Source organism: Salmo salar, chromosome 23 (genome assembly GCF_965601325.2).
Source record: "Salmo salar chromosome 23, fSalSal1, whole genome shotgun sequence".
Taxonomy (NCBI): domain Eukaryota; kingdom Metazoa; phylum Chordata; class Actinopteri; order Salmoniformes; family Salmonidae; genus Salmo; species Salmo salar.
The window spans coordinates 43,858,055-43,883,454 of NC_138313.1; the positions used below are offsets into that span (position 1 = coordinate 43,858,055).

At 44.8% G+C, this 25,400-nt stretch overlaps 1 protein-coding gene across 1 annotated transcript in view; it reads right to left on the reverse strand.

Annotated features, from left to right (window-relative positions):
- Positions 1-25,400, reverse strand: part of LOC106584683 (unconventional myosin-IXAb) — a 307,526-nt gene that overhangs the window by 235,099 nt on the left and 47,027 nt on the right. Inside the window, exon 2 of the mRNA XM_082968258.1 lies at positions 922-1,908. Coding sequence (XP_082824384.1) covers positions 922-1,827 — 906 coding nt within the window. The 5' untranslated portion in view covers positions 1,828-1,908. The remainder of the gene's footprint in view (positions 1-921; positions 1,909-25,400) is intronic.

Sequence of the window (25,400 nt, forward strand, 5' to 3'; positions counted from 1 at the left end):
ATCCTTATATATCCTTACATATCCTATCCTTACATATCCTATCCTTACATATCCTTACATATCCTATCCTTACATATACTATCCTTACATATCCTATCTTTACATATCCTATCTTTACATATCCTATCCTTACATATACTATCCTTACATATACTATCCTTATATATCCTTACATATCCTATCCTTACATATCCTATCCTTACATATCCTTACATATCATATCCTTACATATCCTATCCTTACATATAGTATCCTTATATATCCTTACATATCCTATCTTTACATATCCTATCCTTACATATTCTATCCTTACATATCCTATCCTTACATATCCTATCCTTATATATCCTTACATATACTATCCTTATATATCCTTACATATACTATCCTTACATATACTATCCTTACATATCCTATCCTTACATATCCTATCCTTACATATACTATCCTTACATATCCTATCCTTACATATACTATCCTTATATATCCTTACATATACTATCCTTACATATACTATCCTTACATATACTATCCTTATATATTCTTACATATACTTACATATACTATCCTTACATATACTATTCTTACATATACTATTCTTACATATACTATTCTTACATATCCTATCCTTACATATACAATCCTTACATATCCTATCCTTACATATCCTATCCTTACATATCCTATCCTTACATATCCTATCTTTACATATACTATCCTTACATATCCTTACATATACCATCCTTACATATGATATGCAGCACCTCTACTTGTCTTTCTAGGTTAATACAGTCAGCAGGCATGACCTAGATTTCACAACACATCGATCACATTCATTCTTGTGTATGCTGAGTTGCAGTCTCCCCACACACACACACATTATCCCCCCCACGACCATCAACAAACCAATCACGACCTTACCTCTAACACAGGCCCCGCCCCCAGGATGATCTGCTCCACCCCACTGGCGAATCCCTTCTGGCTCAGGGCGGTCAGGTGATGAATCAGGAAGTTGGTGCTCTGGGTCTTTCCCGAGCCGCTCTCGCCAGAGATGACGATGCACTGGTTCCTCCGCCGCTGCAGCATGGCGTGGTAGGCCACGTCCGCCACGGCGTAGATGTGGGGCTCCAGGTCTCCCAGAGCGTGGTTGTCGTACATCTTGACGTACTTGGGGTTATAGATGGGTAGGAACTGGAAGGGGTTAATGACGATGAGGATGGAGCCGACGTAGGTGTAGATCTTCTCCTGACGGAAGCGTGAGCGGAGGCTCTCCAGCAGGGCGCGCTCCGTCAGCTCAGGGAGAGCGCACAGGTCAGCCGGGTGCTCACCCCCTGCGGGCTGGGGCAGAAAACCCCGTTCCACCATGTGGCGGCGCTCCTCGGTCACGCGCAGCCACATCTGGAGACTCCCTCCATAATGGATGGAGCCGTCCAGGTTCTTCTCTCGGAGCAGGAAGCGGTAGTCCTCGCCACTGCCCAGGCCACAGCGGTTCTCCAGGGCGTTGCGGGGCCACAGCATCATCCGCTGGACGGGGCAGTCACTGGGGTTGAGGATCCACTCCTCCCCGCCGAACTCCTTCACCTCGGCTAGCACGTAGCATTTGGTACGGTCCAGGCTCAGACGCTCCAGTAGGCGCTCGATGGCCTCGGCAGCAGTGGTGCTCTTGCGGGCGCCCACGGGGCAGTAGATGGTGCCCTCGGCCAGGGCGCCCGGGTAGACGCGCAGGGTGAACTCCTGGTCCTCCAGGCGCCGCCGCATGCTGCCGCTGGCCGCGTTAGCCGGCAAATTGGCGCTAGCATAGCCGCAGCCGCCATCTTGAAGACTCATCGTGGAGAAGCAGGTCCCATCAGCACTGGCTGATGCTGGGAGTTCTTCTCTGGACTGGGGGACTGACTCAGGACATTCCAGCTGAGAAGATAATTAAAATAGAGAGAGTTTAGAGGAGGCAGGCAACACAATGACATCATACACGATCACGGACACAATGACATCATACACGATCACGGACACAATGACATCATACACAGTCAGGGACACAATGACATACGGTCAAGGACACTATGGCTTCATACAGTTTGTGCCATGGGGGAGGAGGCCGGGGGAGGAGGCCATGAGGGAAGAGGAGGCGGGGGGGGGTTCCATGGGGGAGGGGCCAGAGGGAGAGGAGGGTTCCATGAGGGAAGAGGAGGGTTCCATGGGGGGGAGGGCCAGAGGGAGGAGGGTTCCATGAGGGGAGGAGGCCAGAGGGGAGGAGGGTCCGGGGGGAGACCAGCAGCAAAAGATGTCATGTGTCACTGTCACATGATGTAGTACAGACATGTTGTGTGTCATAGTCCAAATAACTAGTATCTCGTTTTTAAAAAAGTCACAAAACAGATAGTAAAACCAGGAAAGCCAGATAAAAAGCACAGAGGCAGTAAAAGGCATCAGACATTTCTAAGCCACTGGGCCTGGTTTATCTGAGCCATGAACTGTGCGTGCTAATCCCAGTGCCATGCCCCTGTGCCAAGATAAACAGCTGCCAGCATCCACACAGAAGTGTCTCTAATGAACACACAATGGCTTAAAGAGCAAATGAAGGCAACAACTTCTCTGGTTGAAAACAGCCTATGTGGCATCGATAAGAGCCAGAATATTATTATTATATTTTTTTTTAAATTGACTACAGAGTGTAAATAGGACAATGGTCATAAAGTCAGTCTCGTCCAAAACAGATGTTTTCAAGGGATCCCTGTAGAGCTGGCATTTTGGCTAAACACTACGTAAGATCTGAGGTGATGGAAATGTTCCCATAGATTAATACTGAGAGACGGATCAATTATAATATTACACTGAGTGTCTTTATCTCCATCACACCAGTAAGACCAAGGAGCTGACCGTGGACTACAGGAAACAGGGGGGGGGGGGGGGGGGGCAATCTAGCTATCTAGCTGCATCACATACCACAGATACAGACTCAAACAACTAGAAAGACAGCTGCATCACATTATGCCACAGATACAGACTCAAGCAACTAGAAAAACACACAGAAAGGGCGGGAATTGGGCTAAAAAGGGTTTATGCTAACAGTGCTAAAGGCTAATGTGTTCATGCTAATAGCTAGTAGCAGCACATGATGCCATGTTACAACCAGGAACAGAAATGACAGGCGTCAGACAGACAGACAGAACAACACAAAGGTTAACAGCTTAATGCTAAAGATATTACCCTGAAAAAGCAACAATTACGATACAGTGCAGTGTGTTTCCAGGAACTATTATGGCTATGTAAAGGTTATGGTTACAGGTATAGGTTTTCATTCAGTTTAGAGAAATTAGATTGTCATTTGTGCATGGAAATAGTCCTCAGGGGAGAGAGATCTGATCTGCTTTTCTTTAGAATGGATGTCATAAGTACTAAACCTCTGACAGCCACACTTGACAGCAATACAGGCTTAGAGCCAAAAGCACCACTGTGTTTTTAGGATCAGTTTCCCCTCCCTCCCTCCCCCTCTCTCCTCTCTTCATCCCTCCTTTCTCTCTGAGTCTGCCCTGCTTGCTCCTGCAGTTGGCAGCAGGCCAGCTGCTCTCTCAGGTGTCCGTCTGTCCGTCTGCCCGTCTGTCCGTCTCTCCGTCTCTCAGTCTGTCTCTCCGTCTCTCCGTCTCTCCGTCTGTCTCTCCGTCTGTCTCTCAGTCTGTCTCTCAGTCTGTCTCTCCGTCTGTCTCTCCGTCTGTCTCTCCGTCTGTCTCTCCGTCTGTCTCTCCGTCTGTCTCTCCGTCTGTCTCTCCGTCTGTCTCTCAGTCTGTCTCTCAGTCTGTCTCTCCGTCTGTCTCTCCGTCTGTCTCTCCGCGCTCTCCGTCTGTCTGTCTGTCTCATCTAAGATGTGCTGCTGTGAATGATCTGGAGCTGTCTGTGTCTGCAGCATCACGGGTGAATCAACTATCTGGAGCTGTCTGTGTCTGCAGCATCACGGGTGAATCAACTATCTGGAGCTGTCTGTGGTAAGATAAAGGGAGAGATAGGGAGATGCATAGAGACAGTCGGTATGAAAGAGAGATAAAGGGAGAGAGATGGAGAGAGAGAGAAAACTAGGGTGAAGAGGAGATATAAACAAGACCAGCATCACAACAACACTGTCCGTCTGCTTGCCTTAGGGGTCTGTTGTATGCTGCAGCCTCTCAAGAGGGAGGACTAGAGAACGAGGAAAAAAAAGCCCCATACTGACAGCCTGCTGCGGACCAGAGGACCCATACTGACAGCCTGCTGAAGACCAGAGACCCATACTGACAGCCTGCTGAAGACCAGAGACCCATACTGACAGCCTGCTGAAGACCAGAGACCCATACTGACAGCCTGCTGAAGACCAGAGACCCATACTGACAGCCTGCTGAAGACCAGAGACCCATACTGACAGCCTGCTGAAGACCAGAGACCCATACTGACAGCCTGCTGAAGACCAGAGACCCATACTGACAGCCTGCTGAAGACCAGAGACCCATACTGACAGCCTCCTCATGCTATGTCATGAGCCTCAGTCTACCAAGCTCAGTGACTCATTACTGGGGCTCAGTGAGTTACGACGGTTCCCAACACATCCAGCTGTCTCCAAGCTAGTGGGAGACTCTATTCCCCCCCACAGGGGGAATAAAGACTGGTCAATGAGGATGGATGACAGGGATATTAAAGTGTGTGTGTGTGTGTATATATATAGTAGGGGGGGGTGTGTGTGTGTGTGTGTGTGTGTGTGTGTGTGTGTGTGTGTGTGTGTGTGTGTGTGTGTGTGAGAGAGAGTGATCTATCACTCATATCCCTGTCCCCTTCTAAACAGTCTTCTCATTGTCCAGGTCTACATGATAATTACTCTGTAGTTTTAATTGCTAGCTTGGATGAGTATAGCGTATGTTTAGTGAGCATATATTCTCCAAGTCTGCGGCTGAAGAGAGACAAGGGGTCTCAGAGAAAGACAAGGGGTCTCAGAGAGAGACAAGGGGTCTCAGAGAGAAAGACAAGGGGTCTCAGAGAAAGACAAGGGGTCTCAGAGAAAGACAAGGGGTCTCAGAGAAAGACAAGGGGTCTCAGAGAAAGACAAGGGGTCTCAGAGAAAGACAAGGGGTCTCAGAGAGAGACAAGGGGTCTCAGAGAGAGAAAGCGAGGGAGAGAGAAAGAAAGAGAACAATAGAGAGAAAGCGAGGGAGAGGGCGAGGGAGAGAGCGAGGGAGAGAGAAAGATAGAGAGAAAGTGAGGGAGAGAGAAAGAAAGAGAACGATAGAGAGAAAGAAAGACCCATGCAAAGTTCAACCCTACAGCAAAGCTTTGCCCTCAAAAGAAAAAGGGGAGAAAATCTGTCCTCTGAACTCCTGGGTGACGAGACAACACTGATCCCAGCCAACCATAGCAACCTAGCCCAGCCAACCATAGCAACCTAGCCCAGCCAACCATAGCAACACTGATCCCAGCCAACCATAGCAACCTAGCCCAGCCAACCATAGCAACCTAGCCCAGCCAACCATAGCAACCTAGCCCAGCCAACCATAGCAACCTAGCCCAGCCAACCATAGCAACCTAGCCCAGCCAACCATAGCAACACTGATCCCAGCCAACCATAGCAACCTAGCCCAGCCAACCATAGCAACCTAGCCCAGCCAACCATAGCAACCTAGCCCAGCCAACCATAGCAACACTGATCCCAGCCAACCATAGCAACCTAGCCCAGCCAACCATAGCAACCTAGCCCAGCCAACCATAGCAACCTAGCCCAGCCAACCATAGCAACCTAGCCCAGCCAACCATAGCAACCTAGCCCAGCCAACCATAGCAACCAAGCCCAGCCAACCATAGCAACCTAGCCCAGCCAATCATAGCAACCTAGCCCAGCCAACCATAGCAACCTAGCCCAGCCAACCATAGCAACCTAGCCCAGCCAACCATAGCAACCTAGCCCAGCCAACCATAGCAACCTAGCCCAGCCAACCATAGCAACCTAGCCCAGCCAACCATAGCAACCTAGCCCAGCCAACCATAGCAACCTAGCCCAGCCAACCATAGCAACCTAGCCCAGCCAACCATAGCAACCTAGCCCAGCCAACCATAGCAACCTAGCCCAGCCAACCATAGCAACCTAGCCCAGCCAACCATAGCAACCTAGCCACCCACCAGGAGCGAGACGACTCAGGTAGTAAATGGAGTAAAACATAAAAACAGACATTTAACACCCTGGTAGTGGTGTATCACATTTAAACACTGGTAGTGGTGTATCACATTTAACACCCTGGTAGTGGTGTATCACATTTAAACACTGGTAGTGGTGTATCACATTTAAACACTGGTAGTGGTGTATCACATTTAAACACTGGTAGTGGTGTATCACATTTAAACACTGGTAGTGGTGTATCACATTTAACACCCTGGTAGTGGTGTATCACATTTAAACACTGGTAGTGGTGTATCACATTTAACACACTGGTAGTGGTGTATCACATTTAACACACGGAGTGGGCCTCACGGGGTGGTGTATCACATTAAACACTGGTAGTGGTGTATCACATTTAAACACACTGGTAGTGGTGTATCACATTTAAACACTGGTGGTGGTGTATCACATTTAAACACTGGTGGTGGTGTATCACATTTAACACACTGGTGGTGGTGTATCACATTTAAACACTGGTAGTGGTGTATCACATTTAAACACACTGGTAGTGGTGTATCACATTTAAACACTGGTAGTGGTGTATCACATTTAACACCCTGGTAGTGGTGTATCACATTTAAACACTGGTGGTGGTGTATCACATTTAAACACTGGTGGTGGTGTATCACATTTAAACACTGGTGGTGGTGTATCACATTTAACACACTGGTGGTGGTGTATCACATTTAACACACTGGTAGTGGTGTATCACATTTAACACACTGGTAGTGGTGTATCACATTTAACACCCTGGTAGTGGTGTATCACATTTAAACACACTGGTAGTGGTGTATCACATTTAACACACTGGTAGTGGTGTATCACATTTAAACACTGGTAGTGGTGTATCACATTTAACACACTGGTAGTGGTGTATCACATTTAAACACTGGTAGTGGTGTATCACATTTAACACACTGGTAGTGGTGTATCACATTTAACACACTGGTAGTGGTGTATCACATTTAAACACTGGTAGTGGTGTATCACATTTAACACCCTGGTAGTGGTGTATCACATTTAAACACTGGTGGTGGTGTATCACATTTAACACACTGGTAGTGGTGTATCACATTTAACACACTGGTAGTGGTGTATCACATTTAACACACTGGTAGTGGTGTATCACATTTAACACACCTGGTAGTGGTGTATCACATTTAACACACTGGTAGTGGTGTATCACATTTAACACACTGGTAGTGGTGTATCACATTTAAACACTGGTAGTGGTGTATCACATTTAACACACTGGTAGTGGTGTATCACATTTAAACACTGGTAGTGGTGTATCACATTTAACACACTGGTAGTGGTGTATCACATTTAACACACTGGTAGTGGTGTATCACATTTAAACACACTGGTAGTGGTGTATCACATTTAAACACACTGGTAGTGGTGTATCACATTTAACACACTGGTAGTGGTGTATCACATTTAAACACACTGGTAGTGGTGTATCACATTTAACACACTGGTAGTGGTGTATCACATTTAAACACACTGGTAGTGGTGTATCACATTTAAACACTGGTAGTGGTGTATCACATTTAACACACTGGTAGTGGTGTATCACATTTAACACACTGGTAGTGGTGTATCACATTTAACACACTGGTAGTGGTGTATCACATTTAAACACACTGGTAGTGGTGTATCACATTTAAACACACTGGTAGTGGTGTATCACATTTAAACACACTGGTAGTGGTGTATCACATTTAAACACACTGGTAGTGGTATATCACATTTAACACACTGGTAGTGGTATATCACATTTAACACACTGGTAGTGGTATATCACATTTAACACACTGGTAGTGGTGTATCACATTTAACACACTGGTAGTGGTGTATCACATTTAACACACTGGTAGTGGTGTATCACATTTAACACACTGGTAGTGGTGTATCACATTTAACAAACCAAAATGACAGCACAACACACCACTCTAGCCTGGAGACTGGAGAGTGCTTCACCTGGCCCTTCCTGCCTACAGGAGCCACAGCATGGCTGGGAGGCTGGTGGGCCTTGATAAACCAGGCAGGAGTCAACAGACCCAACACAAAGCACCCCTCTGGGCAGAGGGCAGGGTCTAGGTTGATGGATGGACAGAAGGTCAGAGGTCAGGGTAGGGAAGCCGAGGGGGCAGATAACCATAACTATTAACGCCGAGCTCACCGCTGTGGCCAGCTAGTTGCCGTGGCGGTCAGGCCACGCTGGCCTGGACAGGTACTGTTGGACAGGTGGTGGTCCAACCCAAGCCGGAGGGATAGTGAAAGCTGCCCAGCGACAGTGACCTTGTCAAGGAGATTGGATCAGTGCACTTACATCTGTGCAGGTTCCTACGGTGCTCCAGCCTGTTACAATGACCTCACTGCCAACCAATACAGAGTCAGGTAGGGGAGGAAGGGAAGAGGAGGGAGAGAATGCTTGTTTTGTCACAGTTCAGTTAAAGTACATTAGCTGACAGTGTTGTTGAGATAAGGTTGAGACGGGGTTCAGACGGGGTTGAGACGGTGTTGAGATGGGGTTGAGACGGGGTTGAGACGGGGTTGAGACGGGGTTAAGATGGGGTTGAGACGGGGTTAAGATGGGGTTGAGACGGGGTTAAGATGGGGTTGAGATGGTGTTGAGACGGGGTTGAGACAGTGTTGATGTAAGGTTGAGACAGGGTTAAGATGGGGTTGAGACGGGGTTGAGACAGTGTTGATGTAAGGTTGAGACGGGGTTAAGATGGGGTTGAGACGGGGTTAAGATGGGGTTGAGACGGGGTTGAGACAGTGTTGATGTAAGGTTGAGACGGGGTTAAGACAGGGTTGAGACGGGGTTGAGACGTGGTTGAGACGGTGTCGAGATGGTGTCGAGATGGTGTTGAGACAGAGTTGAGACGGTGTTGAGATGGGGTTAAGATAGTGTTGATATAAGGTTGAGACGGTGTTGATATAAGGTTGAAATAGGGTTGAGACGGCGGGCGGGGGGGGGGCGTTGAGACGGTGTTGATATAAGGTTGAGATGGCGTTGAGACGGTGTTGATATAAGGTTGAGACGGGGTTGATATAAGGTTGAAATAGGGTTGAGACGGGGTTGAGACGGTGTCGAGATGGTGTCGAGATGGTGTTGAGACAGAGTTGAGACAGAGTTGAGACGGTGTCGAGATGGTGTCGAGATGGTGTTGAGATAGAGTTGAGACGGTGTTGATATAAGGTTGAGACGAGGTTGAAATGGTGTTGAGACGGGGTTGAGACAGGGTTGATATAAGGTTGAGACGGTGTTGAGACGGGGTTTAGACGGGGTTGAGATAGTGTTGATATAAGGTTGAGACGGGGTTTAGATGGGGTTGATATAAGGTTGAGCCTAAGCTCTTATGTGGATGGGGAGCCCCAGTGATGTGGCTGTAGTTATAAGGGCTATAAACAGAGAGACAAAGAAAGCTCTTAATGAAAAACGAGGGGCAATTCCACGGTAACAGATTTGCGCTGAGACTACGATTTTTTTATTTTTGCAAAAAACAACAACTTTGATTTCAAAGTTTAACAAACCACAAAAACCAACCAAATGTGAAAGAACTTCCGAAGTGCCCACATCTTACACAGAAAAAGTTGCAACAACACATTTACTGGAGGAACTGTGCAGACGCTAAGTTCTAAAAATCTGTTTTTTTTTTTATGTGATCGCGGTTACCTAAAACTCTGTTAAATATCTGCTCTGTTAAATATATTAAGATTCAAAGATGTCTGCTGAAAGAATAGGGTGTCAGCTATGACATGACACCTAGAAAAAAATCTATTTTTGTTATTGAACTACAGTTAAGTGAAGTAGATTTACACCCGGTAACAGAACTGCGGTAACGGAATTACATCTTAAGTCCCTGATCTGTACTACACAGAAATCCACAATTGTGGATATGAATGTCATTCTCTTTATGGTGATGTATCCTTAAAGCTGAAATATGTGGCTTTTCTGGGCGACCCGACCAAATGCACATAGAAATGTGAGTTATAGATCTGTAATTCTCATTCAAAGCAAGTCTAAGAAGCGGTAGATCTGTTCTATGTGCTCTATATCTATACTTCCTGTTCTTAAATTTAGTTTTTTTGCATCGTTTACGTTTGGTTTTGTACACCAGCCTCTTAACAGCTGAAAATACCATATTTCTGGTTACTGAAAATACAATAGTTTTTGTTTACTGAAAATATATTTCCCAGCAGTTTAAATGGTACAACGACTGCTTGTTTTGTCACAAACTGAAATTAGGCAAACTATTAGAATTTTAGCAACTATGAAATGGCGAAGTGATTTCTACATATTGTACCTTTAATAGGTAGATACACAAAAGGTAGAAATATGCAATATCCTCCTTTGCATATTTGGGTATTCAAAAAAAAATTCAAATTTATTTTTATATAGCCCTTCGTACATCAGCTGATATTCTCAAAGTGCTGTACAGAAACCCAGCCTAAAACCCCAAACAGCAAGCAAAGCATGTGAAAGAAGCACGGTGGCTAGGAAAAACTCCCTTGGAAAAACTCCCTAGGAAGGCCAAAAACCTAGGAAGAAACCTAGAGAGGAACCAGGCTATGAGGGGTGGCCAGTCCTCTTCTGGCTGTGCAGGGTGGATATTATAACAGAACATGGTCAAGATGTTAAATGTTAAAATGTTCATAAATGACCAGCATGGTCAAATAATAATAATCATAGTTGTTGTCGAGGGTGCAACAAGCACGTCCGGTGAACAGGTCAGGGTTCCATAGCCATTCTACACACGCCGCCAAACAAGACCGCATTTGGTTGGTCCGGACCAGACCAAATCATAGACGTCCAGTGGTGGGAAAAGTACCCAATTGTCAGACTTGAGTAAAAGTATAGATACCTTAATAGATAGTCACTCAAGTAAAAGTGAAAGTCACCCAGTAAAATACTACTTGAGTAAAAGTCTAAAAGTATTTGGTTTTAAATATACTGAAGTATCAAAAGTAAATGGAATTGCTAAAATGTACTGAAGTATCAAAAGTAAATGGAATTGCTAAAATGTACTTAATTATCAAAAGTAAAAGTATAAATCATTTCAAATTCCTTTTATTATGCAAAGCAGGTGACACCCTTTTCTGGTTTAAAAAAATGTACGGACAGCCAGGGGCACACTCCAAAACTCAGACATCATTTACAAAACATGCATTTGTGTTTAGTGAGTCTGCCAGATCAGAGGCAGTAGGGATGACCAGGGATGTTCTCTTGATAAGTGTGTGAATTAGACCATTTTCCTGTCCTGTTAAGCATAAAAAATGTAACAAGTACTTTTGGGTGTCAGGGAAAATGTATGGAGTAAAAAGTACATTATTTTATTTTGGAATGTAGTGAAGTAAAATTAAAAGTAGTCAAAAATATAAATAGTGAAGTACAGATACCCCAAAAAACTACTTAAGTAGTACTGCCTTCCCTGTAGCTCAGTTGGTAGAGCATGGTGTTTGCAACGCCAGGGTTGTGGGTTTGATTCCCACAACATGAAATGTATGCATTCACTACTGTAAGTCGCTCTGGATAGGAGCGTCTGCTAAATGACTAAAAATGTAGAAAATGTACTTTAAAGTATTTTACTTAAGTACTTTACACCACTGTAGACGTCTATGTTTCACACATTTGTACATCAAAGTACAGCACATTAGAGTACAGTACAGTTCAGAACAGTAGAATTCAGTACAGTACATTACAGTAGAGTATAGTTCAGTACAGTAGAGTATAGTTCAGTACAGTAGAGTATAGTTCAGTACACTCCAATACATTACAGTAGAGTATAGTTCAGTACAGTATAGTTCAGTAGAGTATAGTTCAGTACAGTCCAATACATTACAGTGTACTCAACTCTAGTGTGTTCAACTGTGTGCTCAAATCTGAAGCAATCATGGACGTCTGTTTCAGCCAAATTAAGGCCGCCGGACTGGACCAAAAGGAGGACGTTGAAATTAAAACCGGTCGGAAACGTGCCAAAAACGACGTCTGTGGACGTTGAAATCAGGGGCAGGGTGGACTGACCACATTTCAACTACTTTTCAACATCCACGGACGTCCGGTGTCGGCCAGTGCTCCGTGGATAAGGATGCTGCTAAATGGAAATAGCGGGGGCTCATGAGTAAGTGTCAGTAAGAGGTGACAATAACTGGAGAGAGAGAAAGAGACGGGTGACAATAACATTTGGCATGCTGACTGCAGGAATGTCCACCAGAGCTGTTTCCAGAGAACTGAATGTTCATTTCTCTACCATAAGCCGCCTCCAATGTTCTACAATAAGCCGCCTCACAACCGCAGACCACGTGTAACCACGCCAGCCCAGGACCTCGACATCCAGCTTCTTCACCTGTGGGATCGTCTGAAACCAGCCACATGGACAGTTGATGCAACTGTGGTTTTGCACAACCAAAGAATTTCTGCACAAACTGTCTCAGGGAAGCTCATCTGTGTGCTCGTTGTCCTCATCTGTGTGCTCGTTGTCCTCATCTGTGTGCTCGTTGTCCTCATCTGTGTGCTCGTTGTCCTCATCTGTGTGCTCGTTGTCCTCATCTGTGTGCTCGTTGTCCTCATCTGTGTGCTCGTTGTCCTCATCTGTGTGCTCGTTGTCCTCATCTGTGTCTTGACCTGACTACAGTTCGGTGTCGTAACCAACTTCAATGGGAAAATACTCACCATTGATGGCCACTGGCACGTTGGAGAAGAGTGATCTTCACAGATAAAACCCGGTTTCAACTGCACTGGGCAGATGGCAGACAGAGTGTATGGCATCGTGTGGGTGAGCGGTTTGCTGATGTCAACGTTGTGAACAGAGTGCTCTATGGTAGAGGTGGCGTTATGGTGTGGACAGGCATAAGCTATGGACAAAGAACTCAATTGCATTTTATCAATGGCAATTTGAACGCACAGAGATACCGTGATGAGATCCTAAGGCCCATCGACATGCCATTCATCCACCACCATCACCTCATATTTCAGCATGATAATGCACAGACCCATGTCACAAAGATCTGTGCACAATTCCTGGAAGCTGAACATTTCGCCATTCTTCCATGGCCTGCATACTCACCAGACATGTCACCCATTGAGAATGTTTGGGATGCTATGGATTGACGTGTACGACAGCGTATTCCAGTATCTGCCAATAACTTCACACAGCCATTGAAGAGGACTGGGACAACATTCCACAGGCCACAATCAACAGCCTGATCAACTCTATGCGAAGGAGATGTGTCACGCTGCATGAGGCAAATGGTGGTCACACCAGATACGGACTGGTTTTCTGATCCATGACCCTACCTTTTGTTTAAAGGTATCTGTGACCAACAGATGCATATCTGCATTCCCAGTCATGTGAAATCCATAGATTAGGGCCTAAAGAATGTATTTAAATTGACTGATTTCCTTATGAACTGTAACTGTTATAAATGCATGTTGTGTTCATATTTATGTTCGGTGTATAAATAATTCATAAGCCAAATAGATATCAGTAAAAACAAGATAACTAATTGGAAGGTTTTTACTTCTGTGAACGTTTGTTATCCTCCCACACGAGGGGGAGACGTTTGAAAATATCTTCAAGATGAGTGGGGTTTTTCAGAATTGTAAGTCACAGGCCAATGTTTCTTAAACTTAAACAAGGCAAATGATTTCTCAAAATGAAATCTAACTGATGATATTAGTTGGCAGGGGTCTTTAATTCAACATGGTTGTGTTTTGATATATTTCTAATACCTTTTAATACTTTGTCCGCTAGACGTTTTCTAAGACCCCTTTCCCATCTGTTTGACCAGAAATCAAAGCCTTTGTTTATTCCTAATATTCAGAATAAGAAATGGTAGAACATGTATTAAATGCCTTAATTTCAACAACAACAAATATTGATTCTTAGCTTTCATTTGACACCAGATTTGGTGCTCATGGGGCCTTTTAAATGGAAATGACAGAAGCCATCCTCTGACTACAGGTTCAGTTCACCACTACTGTAGATCACAGCGGTAGTGGTGACCTACAGTTTGCTTTCACAAAAACACTGTTCTTTCAAGAACTATACCGTGAAGTATATGGGAAGGAACATGGTGTGTGTGTGTGTGTGTGTGTGTGTGTGTGTGTGTGTGTGTGTGTGTGTGTGTGTGTGTGTGTGTGTGTGTGTGTGTGTGTGTGTGTGTGTGAGAGTGAGAGAGAGACAGAAAAAGAGAGACAGAAAGAAAGAATGAAACAGAAGAGAAAAGAGAGAAACTGAGGGAGATAGGAATCCACAACCACATAGGCTGTCACCAGAAAGTCTGTCCAAAGATCCCAGATTTCAACAAAGTAGCAACTGAAACCAAGTCATCCTGCATGCTTCTGTCCCTCCCTCAGTAAAGTCAGCAAACAGACCCTTCAGTTTGTGTTCTCATCCATACAACGGAAATAAACACCCAATCTCTGCATTCAAGTACAGCCTCACACGTCTGCCTGTTTCGAGAGAAAAACCACCATCGGCGAGATAGTAGCTCAAAAAATGACATAGGCTACTTCTGCTTTTAGTGAAATACAGTAGGAAGTTTGACATCAGAATTTCCCCCCCACACACACACACCCTTCAGTAAGCTTTACCTATTTTCACACACACTCCTAAAATAAAATGCAGCTTGTTCTGACAACACACAGACTACTGACATTGCCAAACATATATCCTGTTCTGTCCTCTTTATCAATTTCCCCAACCCAAACTTTTCACTCCCCTTTCACACAAATGTTCAAGGAAAAACTAAGTCCTACCGCCAAACTGCTGCTCTTCCTTTTACAACCCGAGTGAGCTCATACTTATCAAGACGAATCAACAAGATGGTGTGATAGGCCGGGATGGACTACCCAGCCTATCTTACCCTTTGACCTGAAGGGTAACAAAAAAGGATGAGCCAGCCAGAGGAACGTGAACCCTGCAGTTACAACAACAAAAAGTCATTCAGAGTAGGAGTCATTCAGAGTAGGAGTCATTCAGCATAGGAGTCAATCAGAGTAGGAGTCATTCAGCATAGGAGTCAATCAGAGTAGGAGTCATTCAGCATAGGAGTCAATCAGCGTAGGAGTCATTCAGAGTAAGAGTCATTCAGAGTAAGAGTCATTCAGCGTAGGAGTCATTCAGCGTAGGAGAGTGTGTGTGCGCATTCATGTCCCCATCTCGTCTGCTGACATCCAAACAGAGGATTCAGTAGCCAATCTTGTTTAGTTCAGAATGTCATTCAGTAGCCAATCTAGTTTACTTCAGAATGTCATTCAGTAGCCAATCTAGTTTAGTTCAGAATGTCATTCAGTAGCCAATCTAGTTTAGTTCAGAATGTCATTCAGTAGCCAATCTAGTTTAGTTCAGAATGTCATTCAGTAGCCAATCTAGTTTAGTTCAGAATGTCATTCAGTAGCCAATCTAGTTTAGTTCAGAATGTCATTCAGTAGCCAATCTAGTTTAGTTCAGAATGTCATTCAGTAGCCAATCTAGTTTAGTTCAAAATGTCATTCAGTAAACAATCTAGTTTAGTTCAGAATGTCATTCAGTAGCCAATCTAGTTTAGTTCAGAATGTCATTCAGTAGCCAATCTAGTTTAGTTCAGAATGTCATTCAGTAGCCAATCTAGTTTAGTTCAGAATGTCATTCAGTAGCCAATCTAGTTTAGTTCAGAATGTCATTCAGTAGCCAATCTAGTTTAGTTCAGAATGTCATTCAGTAGCCAATCTAGTTTAGTTCAGAATGTAATTCAGTAGCCAATCTAGTTTAGTTCAGAATGTCATTCAGTAGCCAATCTAGTTTAGTTCAGAATGTCATTCAGTAGCCAATCTAGTTTAGTTCAGAATGTCATTCAGTAGCCAATCTAGTTTAGTTCAGAATGTCATTCAGTAGCCAATCTTGTTGTTCAGAATGTCATTCAGTAGCCTATCTAGTTTAGTTCAGAATGTCATTCAGTAGCCAATCTAGTTTAGTTCAGAATGTCATTCAGTAGCCAATCTAGTTTAGTTCAGAATGTCCACAGTGTGTAGAGATCTGCAGAGCTTGAAAGAAACACTCAGCTCTCATCCAATGGAGATGTTTCTTCTTCTAGAAACACAGATTGTGCACAAATCAGAGATTACTTTAAATAACAGAGATCCTCAACACTGGTCAAAATCATCTCCAAATCAGAACGCCATGAGTACATACACAGACACTCAAGCCTTTCCCCCACGTCCCTCCTTCACTGCTGCACTCCTTCTCTCTCTCTGTCTCGCTCTCCCTCAACCCTCTGTCCAGGGAATGACAGGGAAGTGAGAATGTGTGTGTGGGGTTTGGCAGCTGAGCTGCAGGGAAAGGAGGAGGAGATGAGAGCAGAGGGGGAGGAGAGGAGAGGAAAGGGGAAGGAGAGGAGAGCAGAGGGCGAGGAGAGGAGAGGAGAGGGGGAGGAGAGGAGAGGGAGATCTGTTGGTTCTTGAAATCTGATCGCAGCCAGAGAGGGAGGGAGACAGTGTGGTGGGACTAGGAGGAAAGAAAGACGGGAAAGAAGGAAATTGTGTTCGTTTGAGAATGTGTGCGTTTGAACGTCTGGCATGTGTGTGTTGCTGCTTATGTGTGTTTGCAAGAGTAAAAGAATGTGTGCACCCGTATGTGTGTTTGTGCGTGTGAGCATGTGCGCTCGTGTGTGTCTGTACACATCCCCACAGCCCAGCTGGTGGATAGATCCGGGGAGTGAGTGTGTGACAGAGACATGGTGCAGAGCAACACAGCAGCCTTCCCCTGTGCTGCTAACACACTCTCCTGGAGAGATCTACCCTGGTCTGGTCTGCTAACACACTCTCCTGGAGAGATCTACCCTGGTCTGGTCTGGTCTGCTAACACACTCTCCTGGAGAGATCTACCCAGGTCTGGTCTGCTAACACACTCTCCTGGAGAGATCTACCCTGGTCTGGTCTGCTAACACACTCTCCTGGAGAGATCTACCCTGGTCTGGTCTGCTAACACACTCTCCTGGAGAGATCTACCCTGGTCTGGTCTGCTAACACACTCTCCTGGAGAGATCTACCCTGGTCTGGTCTGCTAACACACTCTCCTGGAGAGATCTACCCTGGTCTGGTCTGCTAACACACTCTCCTGGAGAGAGCTACCCTAGTCTGGTCTGGTCTGCTAACACACTCTCCTGGAGAGATCTACCCTGGTCTGGTCTGGTCTGCTAACACACTCTCCTGGAGAGATCTACCCTGGTCTGGTCTGCTAACAGACTCTCCTGGAGAGATCTACCCTGGTCTGGTCTGGTCTGCTAACACACTCTCCTGGAGAGATCTACCCTGGTCTGGTCTGCTAACACACTCTCCTGGAGAGATCTACCCTGGTCTGGTCTGGTCTGCTAACACACTCTCCTGGAGAGATCTACCTGGTCTGGTCTGGTAACACACTCTCCTGGAGAGATCTACCCTGGTCTGGTCTGCTAACACACTCTCCTGGAGAGATCTACCCTGGTCTGGTCTGCTAACACACTCTCCTGGAGAGATCTACCCTGGTCTGTTCTGGTCTGCTAACACACTCTCCTGGAGAGATCTACCCTGGTCTGGTCTGCTAACACACTCTCCTGGAGAGATCTACCCTGGTCTGGTCTGGTCTGCTAACACACTCTCCTGGAGAGATCTACCCTGGTCTGGTCTGGTCTGCTAACACACTCTCCTGGAGAGATCTACCCTGGTCTGGTCTGGTCTGCTAACACACTCTCCTGGAGAGATCTACCCTGGTCTGGTCTGCTAACACACTCTCCTGGAGAGATCTACCCTGGTCTGTTCTGCTCTCTGACTGGAATGGGCCACTCCACAGCTCCACTCCACAGCTCCACTATGAGTAGCATGATCCTCCTCCACCCAAACACCCCCTCCCTCTCAGTCCACCCAAACACCCCCTCCCTCTCTCTCCACCCAAACACTCCCTCCCTCTCTCTCCACCCAAACACTCCCTCCCTCTCTCTCCACCCAAACACCCCCTCCCTCTCTCTCCACCCAAACACTCCCTCCCTCTCTCTCCACCCAAACACTCCCTCCCTCTCTCTCCACCCAAACACTCCTTCCCTCTCTCTCCACCCAAACACTCCCTCCCTCTCTCTCCACCCAAACACTCCTTCCTCTCTCTCCACCCAAACACTCCTTCCCTCTCTCTCCACCCAAACACTCCCTCCCTCTCTCTCCACCCAAACACTCCCTCCCTCTCGCTCCACCCAAACACTCCTTCCCTCTCTCTCCACCCAAACACTCCTTCCCTCTCTCTCCACCCAAACACTCCTTCCCTCTCTCTCCACCCAAACACCCCCTCCCTCTCGCTCCACCCAAACACCCCCTCCCTCTCTCTCTACCCAAGCACACACTCCCCCAAACACTCCCTCCCTCTGCTCCACCTAAACACTTCCTCCCTCTGCTCTACCTAAACACTCACTCCCTCCCTCCCTCTCAACCACAAGACCCACACCACCACGCCTTAACGGAGTGACTGCATTAGAGAAAGCCCACAGTGGGGTATTGCATCGATTTAAGCCCCTCTCCTCCCAGTATCAGACACAGTCTCTAAGGCCCCCCATAGAAGCTCTCTCTCTCTCTCTCTCTCTCTCTCTATTCGCTGTGGCAGCTAGGGGTTGGGCCATATTATGGTAGCATCGTATATCGACAATGATTGACACCCATCGTCGATGGTGATGACATCATGATGTCACAAACGATGGTTAAGCCTTTACATTTGAACAGACCTGTTAACCCTAGGCATAGCCTACTCTTTCATGATCAACCATCAAATGAATCGAAGTTTCACCTCAGAAAGTTGTTTGCGAATAGCCTAAATAAAAACATTTTCTAATAATAATAATAATGAGAGAGAACAAACAATTAATTGCAAGATTAGTCTATCAAAGAGGAAGTTTAAACAAACTTGATATGTTTCTGCTTTGCTTGACCAAAGTGTAGGCAAAATAAATGGCGCTGTCTGAGCTTCCGCCACAGCACTGTCAATAGGCAGGAACTAGAAATACATTAATGATGAGTCTGTGTCGGAGTTGTTTCACAAGCAACTTTATTTTGAATAGCTTACTAAGAAATGTTACATTTATATCAAAGCCAACAACAATCAGATAAAACTCAAATATAAGGTTCATTATAACACATAAAAACGAAGTAACCTTGGCCTAGGCTAAAAACAAATAGGCCTATTATCCTTTCAAGGCTTGACAGAATATTCTAGTTTTAGCTATAGGCTTTGTCTTTCCAATAAGATTCATCTGGATTTGAATATAGGCAACATTTAAAATAAATGTAAAAAAGGTCTAGTTGTGTTTTACCATGTTCTAGGCCTACCTAAATGTTTCACCAGCATGTTCACCTTTTCTGCTTTAAGACTGAAAACACGGAGGGCGCTTGTTGCACGGGTATTTTGAGTGGAAACACCTTCATTTCCTCTCCACTATGCCAGTGGGCCATCATCTCCTCCGATGAGGATGACTGAGAGAGACTTTATTTTAGCAGAGAACAAAAGGAAACTATGCCTGACTGTTCTATTCTTAACAGGGATTTACTTACTGACATTGTTTTTTGACTTTTGTACAAATTGAAATAAGAATAATTACATAAGGACTAAGCAGCACATCATAACCAACGTGTGTAACTCCAGTCCTTTATAATGCGTACTTCCCATGACTCGACCCCTCCGTCCGCCCTCGTTCAAAAAGAAACCATACCATCGTACATCAATGATGTTTGGACAGGTCGATGGGACGATTCCAGACATCGTCCAACACTACTCACAGAAAGCCTCAAACCCATCCTCTAATCTACAACTCTTCAGGTCCTGTTAACCCTTAACATTGGTTCTCTACTCTCCAGTCTAATCTCTCCCCTATTTAACATTGGTTCTCTACTCTCCAGTCTAATCTCTCCCCTATTTAACGTTGGTTCTCTACTCTCCAGTCTAATCCCTCCCCTATTTAACATTGGTTCTCTACTCTCCAGTCTAATCCCTCCCCTATTTAACATTGGTTCTCTACTCTCCAGTCTAATCCCTCCCCTACTTAACATTGGTTCTCTACTCTCCAGTCTAATCCCTCCCCTACTTAACATTGGTTCTCTACTCTCCAGTCTAATCCCTCCCCTACTTAACATTGGTTCTCTACTCTCCAGTCTAATCCCTCCCCTACTTAACATTGGTTCTCTACTCTCCAGCCCCTCCCTACCAGTCCCTCCCCTACTTAACATTGGTTCTCTACTCTCCAGTCTAATCCCTCCCCTATTTAACATTGGTTCTCTACTCTCCAGTCTAATCCCTCCCCTACTTAACATTGGTTCTCTACTCTCCAGTCTAATCCCTCCCCTACTTAACATTGGTTCTCTACTCTCCAGTCTAATCCCTCCCCTACTTAACATTGGTTCTCTACTCTCCAGTCTAATCCCTCCCCTACTTAACATTGGTTCTCTACTCTCCAGTCTAATCCTATTTAACATTGGTTCTCTACTCTCCAGTCTAATTCTACTGAACAGGTTTTAGAGAATACAGTAATAAGAACATAATAAATGGAAATCATTGTCCACACCCTCACTATACCGTACTATACCGGACCGTACTATACTATACCAGACTGTACTATACCATACCGTACTATACTATACCGGACTGTACTATACCATACCGTACTATACTATACCGGACTGTACTATACCATACCGTACTATACTATACCGGACTGTACTATACCATACCGTACTATACTATACCAGACTGTACTATACTATACCGTACTATACTATACTATACTATACCGTACTATACCGGACTGTACTATACTATACCGTACTATACCGTACTATACCGTACTATACTATACCGGGCTGTACTATACCATACTATACTATACTGTACTATACCGGACCATACTATACTATACTATACCGTACTATACCGGACTATACTATACTATACCGTACTACACCGGACTATACTATAGCGTACTATACCGGACTATACTATACTATACCGTACTATACCGGACTATACTATACTATACCGTACTACACCGGACTATACTATACTATAACGTACTATACTATACCGGACTATACTATACTATACCGTACTATACTATACTGTACTATACCATACCGGACTGTACTATACCGTACTATACTATACTATACCGGACTGTACTATACCGGACTATCCTATACCGGACTGTACTATACCGGACTATACTGTATTATACTGTACTATACCATACTATACTATACCGTACTATACCGTACTATATAATACCAGACTGTACTATACTATCCGTACTATACTATACCGGACTATACTATACTATACCGTACTATACTATACCGTACTATACTATACCGTACTATACTATACCGTACTGTACTAGAAAAGCTATAACACTGAGAGTAAATATTTTCTCATCTCTGTACCAGAGCAAATACAACAGAGTAGAATACATTCCTTGACTATCGCCTACCTCCATCCAAAAGACACAAGTATGCTGATAAGTCAGTTACGATAACGCAAAATACACAAAGAGTTACTGTATGTAAACAGTCCTTTCAACAAATGGCAAGATACATCACAGACATGGAAACCGTTTCTATTTCTCCATCAGTTGCAAAACCTATATGTTCAGTTTCGTGTCATTCACTGATTTTGGTCCATACTCATAGTCCATAATCAATATCAGTCCACCTTCAAGTCACTTTCCTTTTCCATTTGTTACATTTTGACCCAAAGCAGCTCCGAGCTGAGTAATACTTTTGGACTGACAGCTGCTCATGCACAAATTGTATACTAGAATGAATGACCAGGCCAAGCCATTTGGAGAGATCAAAGGGAACAAATCTGGCCCTAATAACAGCCCTCGCAGTGTTGGACAGGGCAGAGCCAAACATGTCATGACCTGTAGGATGTGTGTGTGTGTGTGTGTGTGTGTGTGTGTGTGTGTGTGTGTGTGTGTGTGTTTGCGTGTGTGGATGTGGTGCCTTTTTTAACAAAAGTTACATGACATTGGCTCTGCAGATCGTACCATAGCGTGAGAGTTCAGAAAGTCAATCCTTGAAAACAACACAAGTACACTACATCTCAGGTACACTACATCAGTGGTACACTACATCAGTGGTACACTACATCTCAGGTACACGACATCTCAGGTACACTACATCAATGGTACACTACATCTCAGGTACACTACATCACAGGTACACTACATCAGTGGTACACTACATCTCAGGTACACTACATCAGTGGTACACTACATCACAGGTACACTACATCAGTGGTACACTACATCTCAGGTACACTACATCTCAGGTACACTACATTAGTGGTACACTACATCACAGGTACACTACATCTCAGGTACACTACATCAGTGGTACACTACATCAGTGGTACACTACATCTCAGGTACACTACATCTCAGGTACACTACATCTCAGGTACACTACGTCAGTGGTACACTACATCTCAGGTACACTACATCTCAGGTACACTACATCAGTGGTACACTATATCTCAGGTACACTACATCAGTGGTACACTACATCAGTGGTACACTACATCAGTGGTACACTACATCAGTGGTACACTACATCTCAGGTACACTACATCAGTGGTACACTACATCTCAGGTACACTACATCTCAGGTACACTACATCTCAGGTACACTACATCAGTGGTACACTACATCTCAGGTACACTACATCTCAGGTACACTACATCTCAGGTACACTACATCTCAGGTACACTACATCACAGGTACACTACATCACAGGTACACTACATCACAGGTACACTACATCTCAGGTACACTACATCAGTGGTACACTACATCTCAGGTACACTACATCTCAGGTACACTACATCTCAGGTACACTACATCACAGGTACACTACATCAGTGGTACACTACATCTCAGGTACACTACATCAGTGGTACACTACATCACAGGTACACTACATCAGTGGTACACTACATCTCAGGTACACTACATCTCAGGTACACTACATCAGTGGTACACTACATCTCAGGTACACTACATCACAGGTACACTACATCAGTGGTACACTACATCACAGGTACACTACATCACAGGTACACTACATCTCAGGTACACTACATCAGTGGTACACTACATCACAGGTACACTACATCAGTGGTACACTACATCTCAGGTACACTACATCAGTGGTACACTACATCTCAGGTACACTACATCTCAGGTACACTACATCAAACGCCTCGATAAAGAGTAGCCTCAAATAACATTGGGCACTGTGCATCAAGAACAACAACCACCCTGTCCACAATAATTACCCGTGGCGTGGAGTGCCATTCCACAGGATGGAATTTAACAGTCAGAAGGGGGATGAAAAGCCAACTGACATTTACTCCTGAGGTGCTGACCTGTTGCACCCTCTACAACCACTGTGATTATTATTTGACCCTGCTGGTCATCTATGAACGTTTGAACATCTTGAAGAACGATCTGGCCTTAAAGGCCATATACTCTTATAATCTCCACCCAGCACAGCCAGCAGAGGACTGGCAACCCATCAGAGCCTGGTTTCTTCATAGGTTCCTCCCTTTCTAGGGACTTTTTCCTAGCCACTGTGCTTCTACATCTGCATTGCTTGCTCTTTGGTGTTTTAGGTTGGGTTTCTGTATAAGCACTTTGTAACAACTGCTGATGTAAAAAGGGCTTTATAAATACATTTGATTGATGTTGAATTGCGTGTTTGTCCCCACAATTCGGGCCCTGTCTCTGACAGCGGGAGTTAAACTTCTGAGCGAACACGCAACGACATCTAAAGTAACACGTTCAGACGCTGCAGCGTTTCTAGTCCCTGTGGGCTTGGCTTGGTGTTACCCTTCAGACACCACAAAGGAAGGAAGAGTGGACGTTATGGAAGGAAGAAAGAAAGAAAGAAAGAAAGAAAGAAAGAAAGAAAGAAAGAAAGAAAGAAAGAAAGAAAGAAAGAAAGAAAGAAAGAAAGAAAGAAAGAAAGAAAGAAAGAAAAAGTAGACATTACAGAAGGAAGGAAGGATGAGTGGACGTTATGGAAGGAAGGAAGGAAGGAATGAAGGATGTTAAGGAAGGAAGGAAGGAAGGAATGAAGGATGTTAAGGAAGGAAGGAAGGAAGGAATGAAGGATGTTAAGGAAGGAAGGAAGGAAGGAAGGAAGGAATGAAGGATGTTAAGGAAGGAAGGAAGGAAGGAAGGAAGGAAGGAAGGAAGGAAGGAAGGAAGGAAGGAAGGAAGGAAGGAAGGAAGGAAGGAAGGAAGGAAGGAAGGAAGGAAGGAAGGAAGGAAGGAAGGATGAGTGGACGTAATGGAAGGAAGGAAGGAATGAATGAAGGATGAGTGGAAGTTATGGAAGGAAGGAAGGAAGGAATGAAGGATGAGTGGAAGTTATGGAAGGAAGGAAGGAAGGAATGAAGGATGAGTGGAAGTTATGGAAGGAAGGAAGGAAGGAAGGAAGGAAGGAAGGAAGGAAGGAAGGAAGGAAGGAAGGAAGGAAGGAAGGAAGGAAGGAAGGAAGGAAGGAAGGAAGGAAGGATGAGTGGAAGTTATGGAAGGAAGGAATGAAGGATGAGTGGAAGTTATGGAAGGAAGGAAGGAATGAAGGATGAGTGGATGTTATGAAAGGAAGGAAGAAAGGAAGGAATGAAGGATGAGTGGATGTTATGGAAGGAAGGAAGGAATGAAGGATGAGTGGAAGTTATGGAAAGAAGGAAGGAAGGAATGAAGGATGAGTGGATGTTATGAAAGGAAGGAAGAAAGGAAGGAATGAAGGATGAGTGGATGTTATGGAAGGAAGGAAGGAAGGAAGGAAGGAAGGAAGGAAGGAAGGAAGGAAGGAAGGAAGGAAGGAAGGAAGGAAGGAAGGAAGGAAGGAAGGAAGAGTGGACATTAGGGAAGGAAGGGAGGACGTTATGGAAGGAAGGAAGGAATGAATGAAGGAAGAGTGGACGTTATGGAAGGAAGTAAGGAAAGAAGGAAGGAATGAATGAAGGATGAGTGGACGTTATGGAAGGAAGGAAGGACGGACGGATGAGTAGATGTTATGGAAGGAAGGAAGGAAGGAAGGAAGGAAGGAAGGAAGGAAGGAAGGAAGGAAGGAAGGAAGGAAGGAAGGAAGGAAGGAAGGAAGGAAGGAAGGAAGGAAGGAAGGATGAGTGGATGTTATGGCAGGAAGGAAGCGTGGTCAGC